Source organism: Empidonax traillii, unplaced genomic scaffold (genome assembly GCF_003031625.1).
Source record: "Empidonax traillii isolate 1590-97213 ecotype Southwest subspecies unplaced genomic scaffold, ASM303162v1 scaffold23:size2178997, whole genome shotgun sequence".
NCBI classification, from domain to species: domain Eukaryota; kingdom Metazoa; phylum Chordata; class Aves; order Passeriformes; family Tyrannidae; genus Empidonax; species Empidonax traillii.
Window position 1 is genome coordinate 846,584 of NW_020955216.1, and position 17,111 is coordinate 863,694.

Genomic DNA, 17,111 nt, shown 5'->3' on the forward strand with positions numbered 1-17,111 from the left:
AAGCAACAAGGCACAGTTTTAAATCATTGAATATTGACTCATTTTATTAGTCACTTCATAATTTGTTTCAACCAAAAGACAATACACACAGCAGAAGTCTAATGCATCCCATGTAAATGTTTACATCCGTTAAGCTCCTCACTCACCTACGACTCAGCATTTACTTAAATTTTTCACATCTCAAAAATAGGTCTCCAGAATTTCAAGTGCCACCAGGCTCCCTGCTCAAATGGCATGTTTTAACTTTAAATTTGGTTGGGTTTCTGGGGGGTTTGTATTTTCATGGGGGTTTTTGTTTGCTTATTTTTTTCTCTATACTGTCAAAGAGGTGGGATTGGGGCTCTATGCAAAATTTAAATTACAACATCAGGAAAGAAAAAGGAATATACAGGAATAGAGTGAAAGTTCAGAGGGAAGTAGTCCAGCAGCTCCTTCCCTCACAGCCTCCAAGTAGAAAACGAACACATAAAAGTGCACCAGCGTCTTTGCTGCCGCAGCTCACAGCTGGGACCAGCCTCAGGGAAGGCACTGGCACCTTTCCCAGCTGTTTCAGCATCTTCCAAGTTATAGATCCAAGGTACTGTAAAGGTGGCAGTCCCCTCACTGCTATTGCTTCAATAAGTTGTTCAAGGCCATATTTTGTCCCATCAAAACCTGGATAAAGTCGACTTTAGGACCTTCCCATGCTCCTCCCCCTTCAGGGTCATTATGGCCACTATTGTTTCTGTCATTTTTTGACTCAAAATACATTCACTTGAAAAAAACCAGACATTCAATATCTCCCAGCTCCGAAGTCTCCCATGCAGGTCAGTAAGATTAGCCACGAAGTCTGTATCTTGCTGCCTTTATATTCCCCTTACAGTGAAGCAAGTAAAACGTTGACCAGGCCTGTAAGAATTGTTGCATTCAGCTGGTGGGAAGAGGACTCAGTCTGGGAGTGCCTCAGACCTGTGAGTACCCTCCAGAGGGAAACCCCAGCAGCAGCACAGAGCTTGAGGAGCACGCAGGGGTCAAGGAGCAAGCAGCGCTATCTGGGGTTGCAGGTACGGGAAGGTGGGAAGCCTGGCCTTCCTTCTGGCAGAACGTCAGCACCCATCCCTTAGCAAGGAGGGGAGAGAGCTCCAAGGACAAGTGGAATGTTTGGCTGCTGCAAAAGAGTTCTTCATAGCCAAGGGATGGCTTCCTGCAAAACGCATCTCAGGTACACGTGCTGCCTCCTCCAGCCTCCCTGTGATAAAGTGCCCACTGCCCCAAGCACAGACACGGTGCAAGGGTGGCTGAAGGAGCCAAGAGCACAGAAGAAATTCATCCTACAAGCTTACCATAGACCAACAGCAAAACCCAGTTGCTCTAGGGACAGAACACAAGCATGACAAGAGGGACAAGATACACTGTTCCCAACTCAGCTGCAACAAACTGGCCAGGTGAGAGACCATTTCCTTCTTCCTTCCCATCTAATCTCCCACACCAGTGCTCTTTCCCAGCAAAACCAAAGGGAGAGTGAGGTGTGCTGGCTTTCAGTACAAGTGACCATGTATAGTTCTGTGAAGAGAACAGGATAGCTTATGAGAAGCTCAGGAACCAAGGCAAAGACTTTCCATTAGCTTTCTGTCTGGGATGCCCTCAGAGCTCACTGAAGTACGGACTTAACATGCTCAGTCTTCAACACTAAATTTGAACTAGTGGGGTAGTGAAAGCAACAAAGCTAAATGCTCAGCACCAGAAATGTACCTTAATTCAGCCATTTTCTGCAAGACTGCCTGTTTCATAATGCTTCTAGCTAGAAGCACAGGATCTCTCTCACCATTGATACCCAAGGCATGACCCTACCACAACCCAAAGTTACTTTTTTAAGGAAATCATACATTATTCTTCTAGATTTTATAACCCCATGCTGATGCCAGTTGCAGTAGAATAAAGCTCTTTGCTAATCCAAAGGCCTTACTATTTAATCAGTAAGGTAGCAAAAATGCCCTCCAAGAGAAGACAAACTTACGCCACTACACGACTGGCACTTATGTCAGTGACAGTCAGTCCTACCTTATGTTACTTAATGCAGTTAAAACCAAAGCACACCGAACAACCCTTAGTGGCCTCCTGTTCTCAATTCAATGGCAGAATAGGTCTTCAATTTTTCCAAAGTACACCATGTACCACTCTTGCAATACTTTTGGCAAGGACTGGAGCCCAGTGTTAGCACTTCTGCGGACACAAAAAGCTGTGTCTGAGTTTGCCATAAGAGCAGTCAACACCGTCTGGAAAGTCCTAGAACAGAACTGAAGCAGACGTGCCCTACCTTCAGCTTACCAGCATATTCCCAGATGAAGATCTAAGATGCATCCTCCCCTCTTCCTCCCTGAAGAGCACTGAACATCTGAACAGTTTGTCACACTGTGCTTTACGTCCTACACACGGCCTCAGAGACCGCCCAGAACTGCAGCACCTCCCAGCAGTTCCAGAGGAACACCCTGAACACAGCTTTCCGTGAGCTCACAGGGGTACTACTGGACCTCACCTCTTTGGATCCAAATACTCAAACAACTGGCTTCCGTTCAAAACACAGTAAAGTTACTTTCAGTCTGAACCTGAACTGGCACATTACTCTGAAAGGGGAGCAAGGAGCAAACTACAAGGATCAATTAAGTAACAAAATGGGAAAAGGTCTCTTTAAACCGCATGGTCTTTATTTCAGTGCCAATATTACAGATACAACACAAATATCCCAGTCAGAAGTAACTCAAATGGAACCCAGGGGGTCTACAACAGGCTCTGGAAATTAAATTGGGGAGAAGGTCTGGAATAACCAGGAAGAGCAACTTTGCAGCATAGTCTCTGATGAGTCTCCCAGCAGGAGCAGAGCCCTTGCCCAAAGACTGACCTACAAAATTGAATGTGTCTTTTCTACCCATAAACCGCAACTAACAGGGTGAAAGACTTTGAAACCGTCTGTGGTAGGAAACCAGCTGCTCCTTGGATCCCTACACCTCTCATCTCTCACTACACTTTCTGGGGAAGCTACAGAAGACTCTGTGAATCTGCATGGCTGTAGCTACTGATAGAAAGAAAGAAAGAAAATTCAAGTGTAAGGTCTTCATTTCCAAGTACAGCACCAAAAGCAATTTTACCAGCTCTTGCCAGCACCTCTTTTCCTGCACTGTCCCAGGTTTGCAGATGAACTCCCAAGGCCTCACTTGCTCTTGGTATGCCATCACATAACTAAGAGGTGGGTGTATACAATAATGCACTGAGTAGGTCATAAGAAGCCTCCAGCCCCTTCAGACCTAGGGGATACAAGAAGAAAGAGGCAGGGCAGCCTGACATTCCCCAAGTCCCCATTGAGTCCCAGATGAAAATGCCTGAAGGAATCCAGCTAGAAATGAATGACAACACGCCTTGCCCATCCCAGGGAAAAAAGACAGCAGAAAGAAGGGGCAACTGCTCACTTGCTGCAGAGAGAAGAAAGTTTCCCTGCTAGAAATTCCAGACTTCTCTTCCAACCAGGCTGTGTTTCTTTTTGGGGGGCTGGGGGAAGGCGAGGGAAGGGGAGAAGGGAATGTTGCTTCTGGCTGTGAATGCATGTGTGAGGGAGTGCACAGTAGCGTCCACAAGCCACCAGCCTCATCAGCGGAGGAGAGGAGATTAGTCTTAACAGATATGCTTCAAAGTCAGCAATCACTTCAGGAAAATTCCTCCTCATCAGCAGGTCTCATCTGTTCCCCATGCCCATGGTGCAGTTTGGGGGATTGCCAAGGATCACAACCTTCTTCCCAGAGTTCTTTTGATTGGGTGGGATGAGAATAAGAATGGTGCCAGAGCCTCACTGCCAAGACTGAGGGGGAAAGTTGTTGACTTCTGCTAGATCCTGCATTGCTGAGCCCTTGTGATTATACGTCAACTTGATCCGCATACGTAGTTGTTGCTACAAGAGAAGAGGGGGAAACAAACACACACACAAAACAAATTCAGGTCTTCCTTAAAGGTCAGCAACTCCCACAACATTCATTTCCCCTCCCTTACCCCGTGAATACTCAACATAGACCTGTCCTGACTGCAAGAGCTTGCTGGAAGGATATGCAGGGTGAGCTATGACACTGCAGATAAATGCTCAGTCTGGTTGGACCTTGATTGGTCACTAGTTCTCAGATCAGGTACAAGCTCTTAGAAAAGCTAGAGCAAAGCTTCTACCCACATCTTTCTGCACTGGCCCTGCTCTTGCAAGCTCTGAAGTCCTTAAATACAAATTCCAGTTAACAACAGAAGAAAGCAGGAGGCAGATCCATACTCTGCTGCTCTGCACACTTGGACTTGCAGGGAAAGTTGGCATTTTCCAAACTGGCTGTCCACTCAACACAGCAGCCTGGAAACTTCAAGTACTGCACAGCTCAGCAGCACTGTGAAGGAAATAGCCTATGAAAGAATGGAAACAGAGTCTCCAAGCCTTCTGCTGGGAGTAAATGATGGAATAGCTCAGAAGCTGCTTTACACTGTCATTTTGGCTGTCACCCAGATACTAGGTGGCCCTTCAAAACAGCTAAAACACAGCATGCTCCAGTCAAGTTCCCTATTCTCCTCACTCTCAAAACACCCTAAGAGGAAAAGCAAAAAGTCAGCCATTTCTGTCTCTTTTTTCCATACCTATGTGTAAATATGCAAAAGGGATAGCAGAGAGAGGAAAGGAGGACAAGGACTGCTCCAACCAGAATCAAGATAAAGAAGTTATGCTTTATCACTAATAGATCAACATCATCAGTGCCAGTTTTTTGTTTATGTGGTGTTGTTTTGGAAAACTTGCCATCAGTTTCAATCCAGCACGGACACTATTTTGCACCTCTATACTCTGAAGTGTTCCTGGGAGCTGTGGTGTTCCAACAAGGAAACATGTCACTACCCAGTTGTATTTCACCTTAGGGGTTCCAATCTCAGGAGGGTATATTGTGACTTCTGGCACATCACAGGAAAACTCCTAAATCCTCCAAAGTTCAGAAAATAACTTTCAAGGTGATCTTTGAAAGATGTTCTATGGTACCACAGAGAAAACTCTTACCAGATGTATACAAGACAGAATAATTAGTCTTGTGGCTTAATATAGGCAGAGGTGAGCAGACTACATGGAAATAAGGGGAGATGCATGGAAACCACAAAAACTATGTGCTAGAAGACTGCCATTCAGTGAAATCTTGGGCTGAAATGTGTGATTTTTTTCTCACTTGCATGTCAGTCTAGCAGCAACACTTTACATCTAGAGAAGTAAGTATTAACCTATGAAAAACTTCAGATGTTTTAAGTTCTTAGAGTCATTCAAGATCTTAAGGCTGTCCCTCAAAGGAGGAAACGTGATCTCAATTTATTTTTCTTTCTGACGACACCTGAGCACTTGCAAAGCCTCTTAAGGAGGACATGTGGGACACATCCCTCCCTCCCCTCAAATCTGTTATATTCCAGTCTTGAAGCCTGTCTCTGAAGGCTATAAAACAAATAAAATTACAATCACATCACACCTAAACATTCTTTCAATCAGCTGTTTAAAACTAAACTCATCACATTAAAAACAAATGACAATTGAGAAAACGGACAATTTTGTTAAGAATATGTATCAAACTAGTTTTTGTGTAGCAAACATTTCAAGCAATGTTGCTGCAGACAGCAAGAACAAATGTTGAATGTCTTCATATGGCAAGATGCTTGCTTTCCAGACTTCACTTTTACCACCCATATAAACATTAGACTGAGCTTCTCTGGAAAGGCCACCTGAAAACTTAACCACTCGGATGTAAGACACGAATGAAGTCAAGATAGCAAAGCTGTGAATCTGTTTTAGCAGCATAACCAAATAGAAGGCCAAACCTGTGTCCAGAACCTCCTTTTTTTTTTTCAAACCTTTGTTTTTCATAACCTTTTCCTAGAGCTAACCAAAATGACCATCATGAAAAACACATCAGTCACTACCATCACCCCCTACCTCCCATCACAGATGCATCCCTAACTGACTGCCATTAAATGAACAATTCCAAGACAGTATCTTTAACAATTTTTCTTGGAGTCACTCACCTTCTGTGGATTCAGGACTTTAATGACCTGTGTGATGGTCCCCGAGTTAAATGCAGGGATGACACTGCTGCTGGGAGACAGGAGCTGCAGCTGGAATGTCTGAAGAAAGGCAAAGAGAAAATCTGATGCTTAATCAAGTAAGAACATAAAATGACTTGTCTGCACTGGGAGAAAGCAAGGAAAATTAGGAGTTCAGTTCCCAGCCCTGAATAATGAGTTCTTCAATTCCCTATCTTCTTGTTCCCTAAGAACAACATATTTGCTGTCCCACCTGCTTTCTGTGCAAGTAAGATCCAGACAGCACAAATACTGGGAGGTGAGGGCTCACTGCAGCGGACCAAGATGAGCAGCGATCCTTTGTTTTAGTGTTGCACACAGAGGAACAGTTGCACACCTGTAACTTCAGGAGGCCCATTCTTTCCTAATTCCTTCCTGTGGCAGCTATGAAACCAACCTGAATCCAAGGGAGGGGAATACTAATTCCCAGAAGTGAAACTCTCAGAAGTGAATGTATTTTCCCAAATTTGGAGAGCATTCCAGTCATATCCCGCTTGAAAGGTCCGCCCTACTATAAACTAGGCAATACCTGTCTCCCGTATTTTGTGCTGCAGCTGAATGCAAGGGAAGAATTCACTCCTTTAAATGAGGACTGCCACTAATCACCATATGATGACTCATTCAAATTTTATAAGCAGCTAATAACATCAAAAGAGTTTCTCTTTCATGTATTCATAGCTGCAAAGAACATATTTCTTAGAAAATAAGATTAAAGGGAACGATTAGGGTCTCCAAAATGTTTTTTTGACTCAACATTTTTTTGCATGTGGTTTAGCAGCTTTCCTAGAAAGTAATGATATTCAACCACTATTTTGTCCAAGCAGATGTAGTCCAATCTGATAGGAACCTGTGTTCTATTGCATTTACAACATTTACTTTCAGACTAGAAAGAGACGACCAAACTGAGCACTAAGAGGTCCTTTTAACAGTTCTCAGCCTTGTTTACCTTGCAAGTTTCTGTCTACATGAAAGCACCACTCAGGGAGTGTTTGCAGCTGGCCCTCTACTTCTCACTAGAGTTGCCCTAAGTGGCTCTACCTTTGGTACTGCAGCTTGGAAAACAAAATCTGTCATATCCAGCTCTGTGCTGTTGGAGGCCTGTATCGTGATTACAGTGACACTGGGGTTCGTGTTCGACCTCTCAAAGGTGAAGTCAATCTTCAGTCCATTCTTGTTGTATGCAGTAATGGAGGGGATTCCTGTAGAAAACAAAAAAGCAGCAGAGCTACAGAATCTGGAGTTCATTCTCAACATAATAGTATGCATTTAATTTACCCCAGACATGAACTCCTCTGAAGATTAAACACAGCCCCTTCTACTCCAGTGTCTATGCCACATTTTCAAATTCCCTCCCCCCCCCTTTTTTTTTTTACTACCCCTTGTTTCCTCTTCTAACTGAGTGCTGGGGCACTTCAGGGCAAAGGATTTATATGTCCCTAACCTGCAGCAATATCATTGAAGAGAGGTTGTGATGTGAGTCCATCGAGCAGGAATGGAGGCTGTGCTATCTGGGGTGCAGGGGCAGTTACTGGAGAACCTACAAAAAATGTTGAATGATTATTACTCAGCTGTGATGAAATGAAGAATAATTACTCCTTCACCAAAGACCGTCCACTGCATGTTGTATTTCTTGAAGCTCTACAAAAAAATCTGTATTTTCATCCTCCCCTTCTCTGCTTTCAAGAACTGGTTTCTCTCAAGCTAGCAGGCATTCAAATGGAATTAATTCCTCACATCTCCCAGTCCTCTCTGGGAAAGGCTCACCACATTTCCAGAATGAAGTGTGGAAATGCTCAAATCTCACCAGGTAATCCCGCAGAGTCAGTCTGGGTCTTTGCTCCCCAACTCCCACCTGTATGCTAATATGGATCTGGGTAAGAACAAGTGTGAAAACTAGGACTTAAAAGACAATGAAGAACTAGCTCCCTCTTATTGCACTCCAGTGCTGAGAATGTGGACTTCTAAGAAATGCAGCCTGCTCACCTGTTAGGTTGAGGTCTCCCAGGAGGTCAAGGAGCTCCCCACCAGCAGAGGCTGGCTTGTTTGTAGGTGCAGTGGGGATTACAGGTGTTATGTCAGTTCCACCCAGTAAGTCCAATAAATCATTTGCCTAATGAGAAAGAGGATGTAATAGTTACATATATTTAACTTTCTGCTACTTTCCCTTCAAATGCAGTGGATTCTACTTGTTCTCAAACTGAAGACCAACAGAGCTGCTGGCCAGTTAGAGGGGTTCTTAGTTTCACTGTGATCCCACACCCCACAAGAGATCTAGTTTCCATGCTTGTGGGATCACAGAGCTAGAGAAAAAAAGAGCTCGTGCACATGGAGACAGGTTGGGGAATCACAGAATATCTTGAGTTGGAAGAGACCCACAAGGATCATCAAGTCTAACTCTTCAGTGAATGGCCCATATGGGGGCCATTAACCATAACCAACAGAGCTAATCCCACCCTCTCCTGGGAGGCCCACGATGACCTGTTCCACACACCTGTTCTGGACACTAGAGCCATCAGAGCAGAGTCATGATCTATCACTGCCAGTCAGAACTAGCAAAGAGGCAGAGAGGGGAAGTGAGATGGTCTCAGCTTACTGTTGGCAGTGCCTAGAGTGTGGTCTGACATGTAGTGGAAGCTCATCCCAAGTCACTTTCAGTTACCTGAGTGGCAGGCTGCAATCCAGAGGGTGGAGGTTTGGTTTCCAGTACTGCTGGCTCTGTCTCTCCGTTGGTCTGTACAATCTCAGTAGGGCCATTTGTGGTGACTTTCTCCATTACTGGCATTCTCTCAAGCAGTGCTGGCCTGAAAGAAGCTGACATAGTTACACTGTGCCATCTTCCTGGATCCCAGTCCAAATACTTAGACATTTCAAGAGATGATTTACACAGGGAAACCTGCCTTTTCCTTTGTGCTCCAGTGTAGGGGAACTATAAGATTGCATGACAGCTTGAGGTGGTCAGAAGCAATCCCTGGCATTCTGTGCCAGTGTAAATACACTAGCTGACATCTAAAAACCAAAGGAGACCTGTCTTGGGTTTTCTCCCAGTACCTGAGACAGTTTCCACTGTGGGGTTTGGATAACAAATCCAAGATAAAAATTAAATAACTGAGCAACAGTGGATTAGCTGCAGACCTGGGACACTTGACTGCTCTGTCCCATATGCAGGTGAGTCAGAGTCAGCTCATCTGAATTATCTTTGCGGAAGGGTTAATCACTTAAAACAGGTGGTAAAGCTGGAAAAACAATCACCATGCTCTCATTTAGCCAAATAAGTTTCCAAAGAGATGGAGGTTCAGACCCTGAAAGTACCCTCCAGAAATGACAGAGAGATTGAAGAAGAGGCGTGGGATCCTGAATCCTGACATAGGGAGAACTAGTCTGTAAATATAAGAAACCCCTTGTAGACTGAGCCACAAAGCACTGCATGTAACAGGGGCAAGCCTGTTACATGCAGTGCCTAATACACATGCACTGCCTAATACACATCTTTTGGGCTGAAAAGGTGCTCCAGTGCCAATAAACCCAACAACAGGCCACATTTTTGACCATGAACAGTCTTAATGGGCAGAAACTACTAAACATTGACCTTTACACTGTCATGAGCAGCAGAATACACTGTGTGGAAAAGTACAAATGCTGTCTTGTAAAAGTGAATGAAGTTCACATATATACGTTCCTTAAGTGCAATGCCTCCCAAAACCGGGAAGAGCAAACACTGCCAAGCTAATCGTCAGGCAGTGTCAGCTGCAATGGTCAACTCAGATCAAAAGGCCCTCATGCTGGATTTTTCTCAACTCATTCATAAGGCTCCCTGGAAGCCCCAGGCACTTCACATGCTCTCGCTCCTTAACATGACTTTTCTAAGAACAATTTGAGTTGCTGCCTGGATCCCACAGGGGGAGAGAAAAGAGGAAGTCACAAGGATGTGATATATATGGAAAAATGTGATTGTGAAGAGCCTTTCAAACAAGGTTTAGAAGTCCCTACAAACGCAAGCAATATTTAGTCCAGTGGCACCCATTTTATCTCTCATCTAAATTCTAAAATGGATGCTTCTTCATCCAATGAATCTTATGAAAAGTTTTCAAGGGTGGATGAAGTTAATCCCCAGCAAATCTCCAATTTCATGATCCTCCCTGAACAGAATGAACTGTGGTGCTCCTATGTATAAACAATTAACTATTGCACATAGCAGATTAATGACTATTCTGCAAAAAATTAGCAGTTTTAGTTACTGCAACAAAGCAGGGCTTTAACTCCTTCATAGGAAAACAGTCACTTGTGCAAGTGAATGATAAAGTGTAAGGAGGTTACAATGCTCACTAACTGTAAAACAGGGATGCTGAGTGGTGCAGTGAAATAGCATGTCTTTCCATGCAGAAAATTTGAGATTTTAAACAGATACTACAAGAAGATATAGTAAATGAAAAAGATGTCCTGAAAAACTGAAAAGTACTGATAACTGGAAGAATTACTTCCAGTTCAGAACACAGCTTAGGAGGACAGGTCAATGCATCTCTCCATGTTTATTCCAAAGGCACTTTAAATCAGTTTGAACATAATGACTCTGGTAATGCTAGCACAGTAAAAGCTACCTGCAGGTATTAACTCACCTAGGAAATTTAAGATTCAACACCTAGAAGGAAAAAAATCGGTCCAGCTCAGGCTCAAAGCAGGACAAATGTTTTGGCAGAGAAAGTCTTTGATCACGGAACAGTATCACAGGGTACGTTAAGTCCTTAAAACACTCACTAAGCCTATAGATGGGGAAGGAATTCTAGTTCCCCTGCAAACCTACCAAAGTCACCAGACAAAGCTCTCACAGCACAGAGCACCACCAATAGGAGATCAGCACACATTATAATGACCCTTTTCAAACACCAAAACTCATCAGTACTTACCTCATGTGATCATATTTCTTGAAAAGTGCATTATACTCCACGGCTCTCTGCTGCAGCTCCACATCGATGCTGCTGCCGTAGATGGAAACTACCTTCTTAATGCGACTGTCGGGGCAGGGGGAACAAACAAACACATCATGGAATTAGAAGTAAGTGAGGGATTAGCATGTGTCATCCTGAAGATGCTACCTGGCCTCTGCCCAACACAAGTCCCCTGTAGCTCATGTAACACAGCAGTCCCTGCACTATCCATGCAACATCCGTATCTGAACTGTCCTCTCGCAACACCATCACAAATGATTACTGGACCACCTTAAGGTACAGCATAAAAAAGCTCAACTACCAAGAAGCCTCCAAGAGGAAACAAGGCTGTTTTTCTCTCCATCATCCAAAAAAGGAACTGGAAAGAACAGCCCACTGAAGGTAAGGACTTCTCTTTCCCATACGGAGTTCTCAAGAAATGGCAACATGGATTAAGTCCCATACAGTAGAGGACATCCATAGAGAAAACAGTACAAACAGCAGACATCCTCCACCCAGTGAGCAAAGGAGGACTGTAAAAGCCAACAAATAACAGGATGACTCTTGTAACCCATGGAAGCAGAACATGTTCAAGGAGTACTCCTATTGAAGACAACTGATGCCAGCATATTTGCAACAAAGCCCTGTGCAGTACACAACCAATGAGAACTCACTTGACAGTGCAGGTGAACCTTGTGGAAAGCTTCATGATGGCAGTGAGAGCATAGCCTCGTGTCACAGATGCAGACATATTAGATATCAGGACGCTTTCTAAAATATCAAGAACTTCATCCTCTGTTACCTGAAAAGGTACAGAGAGGTTAGGCTGAGACAGAGAGGAGCCTTGCAGCAAGCCTGCCAGAGCATACTGTAAAAACCTGTCTCTTGCTTAATGGCCCTGTCACACCTCCTCTGCAACTCTGAGCCTGTAGCGTTATGTTCAAAGCGTGTGAGACAGATGCATCCAGGTGGAGATCTCATGGTACAAATTTTAAAAGACAGTTCCTGCTCCACACACTGAAGGGCAGGTTTATCACCAAAATACACAGCTAAGACCCTGGCAGACTCCTTGCAAGGCAGGTTAGCACTGAAACCACACCGTTCTGCCAACTGCAGCGTTACTCCACACAGCCAGTGTTTACACAGTCCATGCCTGCAGCAGGGGAAGGAGACTCCTGCCCAGAGTCCATCACCATCACAGACATTAATGCTAAGGAATTGTTGCAAGCATTCCCCTCATATAGCCAGCATTAAGCAGCTCCAGCCTCAGCCAGGGATACCATTGCTGTTCTTTCCCAAGCTATACCTGTATTGGTTCCTCCTCTTCACACTGACCGGACACCAGAAGATCGCCATACTCTCCTATGCACCAGGAGGCCACTTGCACCAAGGGCTGCTGTTGGAAGAAAAACCAGAGAAGCCTCAGAGATAAATGGATGCCTGTATGATAAATTAAACCACCTTCATTTCCAAGAGCAAGCTTAGTCTTCCTCACAGATAAGGAAGTTCTCCACAGCAGAAAAAAGAGGAATGTTTGATTCGATCAAGAATTCTGAAAGAGAATTGAAGAATCTAAGAAGAACACGAACTTATAGAAGGCATGCCTTCTCTTCAACCTGTCCCTTGGAGCCAGACAGAGTGGTGTTGGCTTACCTTGAGATGCTTAGTAAACATGCACATTTATTGCAGTACAACAAGGAAACTGAAGCTGGCCATGTTTGGTTTTACCTGAGAGTAATCTCCAAGGATGGCTTTGTAGAGTCTCTGCACAGTGTAGGCATGCATCTCCACACTATTAGTTATTAGCTGGATCAGATTGGGAACAGCATCATCACGAACATAACTTCCTGCCTGCAAGAACAATTGTTAGGTTTTACTATCCACCTTCTCAGTAACACCCAGCAGCTGCTGCTACCTTCCACAAAACCACCTGATGTGCATGGAAATAAAAATCAGCCTTCTGATCTATGAACACTTCATGGTTGATTTTGAGCAGGCTCAGAGATGCACAAGCACAGGAAAGCATATTTTCCAATGAACAAAACTGTACCCAGAGAAATCCATACTATAGATAACCTCAAATTGTAAGAGGTTATAATATGTGGTTTCTCTAGCAGTCAAGAAAAGGAAGTTACTTTATTGAATGAGGTCATCTGAGAGCAATTCTCACAGCCAACCTTCTAATGGAAATCGATTCTCAGCTCAGAGGAATCTACTTTTCTCTGTTTCTGGGTGGTAAAACAGCACACGAGCCAGACTCACTTCTTGATGAGCTTCTCAAATTTGAACACTAATACTGATAAATCTCTTCCCACTCCTTTGCCTAAGGGAACACACTGCCTTACCCAAGTTATCAAGATCTCTTTCCTCATTTGCCAAAACAATACTCCAGTTCCACCTCAGCTATGATGTTTATAAATAAATTAAAGTAGGTAAAAAGTAATAATTAAACACAAAGAAGAGGAACTGGAAGGTTATTGATAGAGTTTCATTAATAAGTTTTGATAAACTTGGAATAATTCCAAGAAACTGCTTCCCCCCCTTTCTTTTTGCAAGCCATTTAAGGCTGTGCTCACTCTCCTCTGAAAACACTATATATTGCAATCAGCACAAGAGTTGTCCTAATTTAGAAGCTAACATGACTACTGCAGTAGAAACCCTCTGCTACACACTCGTATTCTTACGTGTTTCTGAAATTGTACATTTCCTCTAAAAAACCACTCAACCATATTTACTGAGTTTACATATTTCTGACTGGCTGCCTTGGCTCATTAGCATAAATACACCTCCTCTGTGTTTGTTATCTGCCAGCCTTTAAAGCCATCTCCAACTCGATGAAGAGTAACTTCCTAAAGAATTAAGAAAATTTTATGTAGTCACATACAGTAGAGGCAATTTCACTTACCGTTGTTAAGACTCTCATAATCGTGTCTATGTGCCAGCGCTTGGAAGGAGCATATCTGACAAAATTAAGAGAACAAGTTGGAGCAATAACTGCCAGCCTTCAACGCCAGCAAGAAACCCATCATCATCAGAACATCCCCCCTCAGTTATTTCCTGGTCCACTGCTTCCTGAGGGGGGACACCAACACTAGTGTATCCTGTTCCTCAGAGTGGGATACCACTGATAAACCACCCACAGATCAGCAAACAGAGAAGAAATGACTAACACATTCTATCTTGGGGAGTGGGGAAGGGAAGGAACAATATACAAGATGCTCACAATTCTGAGGATGTACCAAAAATTAATAGCAAGTAAAATGACTCCATACTTTTCAGCTGCAAGAAATATTCCAGATGCACAGTCTGCTTTGAACTCTGGCTCACAGGAATCTAGAAAATACAGCAACTCCTTCATCATTCCACGGACATTGTTCCCATTAACAAGAGCAAAACTCAGTTCCATTGCACGCCTAGGGCAAGAGACAGAAAACAATCAAATATCTTCACCTAGTGAAGGAAGGCAAAAACCCCACAAACCACAAGTCCGGCTACAAAAATGCAGTTACCTTTTAATTAAGAAGAGAGCAATATTTATTAATCCCATGGAATAGCCTTTCACACTAAATGTGCCAGCATTGTCCTGTTCATAGGCAGACAATAAACAGCCACTCCCCAAAAAACTAAGAGGGAGTGAGGGTGCAGAATGTTCTAGAATCATCTATCCATGTGTCCTTAAGGCTGGCAATATCTTTCAGCAACCAGAGCCCAACAGCATTAAACTCTGACTGTCCAAGTGTTTGTAATCACTTGCTGATCACTTCTGACACACAAGTGCAACAACTAATCCATGTTAGAACATGCTTTCTCCAGATTCAGGGATACAGAAGAGATCTGTTTCCAACTCTATATATTAGAGATTCAAATAGAATAGATATTTAAAGTGTTAATTGATAAGTTTTACTGTATGCTGTTGGATAGTATACATAAGATTTCTAGAACCCAAAGCTACCCGGATGCTCCATTCATTCCTCCTCCCCATAGACAGGCTGACACCACAACTAGTCAGAGTACCAGTGCACATCCAGAGCTCAGAGGCTATTCCTTGGCCTTTCTACTTGAGGTTTCTGTAGTTGATTCTAGCACAGGTCTCTCATTCTTCTGACATTTTTTGAATGAAGACTACTACCTTCAAATGTGATTCATTTCTGCACAACTTTGCAATAGTTATATTAAAATGCACTAAAGCAAGCTCACTAAACAACCCTGACTGATCTTTAAAATGGTATTGGACACAAGCTATTTGTTCTCAAGAATCTGAGAACATCTAGATAGCATTGCTTCTCAACATCTTCCTAATTATTATTATTGTAATAAGGATTTCTACAGAATGGTGAATTGTAAAAAATGTGTTACTTTGCCTTTTACCAAACTAATACCCAGAGACTGAGAAAACACACAGGTGTTCAGACTTAGGGTGAAAATACTTAATTAAATTGTTACCTTTTAACATTTAAATCTGTGTCTAGTTGATGACCTAGACCATTTTTAGAATTATTTCCATTCCTCCAACTAGTTCCCAGCTCCTTGCACCTGACCATACTGGGTTACATATTTATGTTTAAATTTTCAGTCACATTATAGCAGGTATAGCAACACTGCAGGTGCACGGGAGTACATTGTAACCTTAATACCAGGCATTTATCTCAGCATGTATTTCTTACCTTCAGTCATAGTACATGTTTCCTTTCTGTCATGAAGCTCTTAATTATGTAGTTTGATCACATTAAGCAGACAAAAAGACCTGAATTAAATGGCAAAGCCATTCTGAATTATACTACACGGACTAAAGACACGCTGCAACAGTTACATGATGAGAAGAGGCCAAGCTTCAGACAACCAAAACCAGGTATCATGTCTTTCCCTCAAGTCCCAGCCCCTGAAACTTGTTACCTGGGGACTCTGACACACATCCAGTCAATATATAGCTTCAATGAAGAAGTGCGTTGTCAGCAGCACAAGTGTCAGCATGGCCACGTCGTGCTCTGCTGATGGATCACTCAAAGGCTTCATCCTCCAACAGCACTCAGACATGAAGCTCAGTTGTGTTTTACGAACAGGCACCAATAAAATGACATCGTTGTCTTCTATCCAAAACTTTAACAGGGCTTTGCTGTTCCACAGCCTAGCCCTGTGCTGAGTCTGGCACCAAACAGCAACAGCAGCCTGACTTGTTTAGCACTTACGATACAAATTTGTGTTTTGGGATAGATTGCAACTGTAAAAGTAGCTTACATGACACTCATTACATAACAGTTTAAAGTAAGTCTCAGAAGCAAGATGAATCCACTTTGTTCCCTTATCTTTACATATTAGACTGAGTAATGCTTTCAAAAAATTTAGATCTGATTCAAAGATGAGCATAAATTTGAAGAATGCCTATAAGAACAAGGATCTATAAGGTATCTGATCATTGAGTAGATGAAAAAAAGAGGTTGAGCAATTTTGAAGGTATATTCATGATGCAATGAGAACTTAATGAAATTTTGGCCTGTAGCAGAGATTCCACAAATTCAACAGGGATGCCACCGTCCCCATCACTGCATGTTGTATACGGCACTGAGCTCAGACCGTTCTTTGTAACCCAGTTACAGAAAGAATAATGATGAGAAAGAAAGTTCTGAAAAAAAGAACAAGGAATTGATAGGCTGAAAGACTCAGTTTAGAAGAGCAGCATTCCACATAGGCTGGGCAAAAGTTTCCATGAGTGACTGACAGAAACAGGAGAAAGTTACTATTATGAGTAAAAGGAACACAACTAAAGTAATGAGAGTCACAGAATTACAGAATATGCTGAGTTGGAAGGGACCCACAGGGATCATCGAGTCCAACTCCTGGCCCTGCACAGGACCATCTCAGGAGTCACACCATGTGCCTGACAGTAGCATCCAAATGCTTTTTGAACTCTATCAGGTTTGGTGCTGTGATCACGGCCCTGGGGAGCCTATTCTAGTGCTCAACCACCCGTTCAGTGAAGAAACAGAGGAAGAAGCTAAGACTGAGTATATGACAAAAAGTATTTCTGTAGTGAGAAGTAAGATTGCAAGCTTTCCCACCGCCCAGAGAAGCAATAACATACCACTA

The 17,111-nt window shown here is 43.1% G+C and overlaps 1 protein-coding gene and 1 non-coding gene across 3 annotated transcripts in view; both read right to left on the reverse strand.

Annotated features, from left to right (window-relative positions):
- Window positions 1-16: 16 nt before the first annotated feature.
- Window positions 17-17,111, reverse strand: part of AP1G1 (adaptor related protein complex 1 subunit gamma 1) — a 39,576-nt gene continuing 22,481 nt past the window's right edge. The window contains exons 13-24 of one of the 2 annotated variants that reach the window (XM_027903140.1): window positions 14,300-14,440; window positions 13,933-13,987; window positions 12,756-12,878; window positions 12,334-12,423; window positions 11,702-11,829; window positions 11,007-11,111; window positions 8,765-8,906; window positions 8,089-8,215; window positions 7,547-7,642; window positions 7,144-7,304; window positions 6,049-6,147; window positions 17-3,919 (exon numbers count right to left, since the gene is read on the reverse strand). In XM_027903140.1, the coding sequence (XP_027758941.1) occupies window positions 3,818-3,919; window positions 6,049-6,147; window positions 7,144-7,304; window positions 7,547-7,642; window positions 8,089-8,215; window positions 8,765-8,906; window positions 11,007-11,111; window positions 11,702-11,829; window positions 12,334-12,423; window positions 12,756-12,878; window positions 13,933-13,987; window positions 14,300-14,440 (1,369 nt within the window). In that variant the 3' untranslated portion in view covers window positions 17-3,817. The remainder of the gene's footprint in view (window positions 3,920-6,048; window positions 6,148-7,143; window positions 7,305-7,546; window positions 7,643-8,088; window positions 8,216-8,764; window positions 8,907-11,006; window positions 11,112-11,701; window positions 11,830-12,333; window positions 12,424-12,755; window positions 12,879-13,932; window positions 13,988-14,299; window positions 14,441-17,111) is intronic. The other variant, XM_027903146.1, reaches the window with a different exon arrangement.
- LOC114068332 lies at window positions 15,968-16,054 on the reverse strand. The gene has a single exon (XR_003573567.1). It is a non-coding gene; the product is annotated as a small nucleolar RNA SNORD71 (small nucleolar RNA).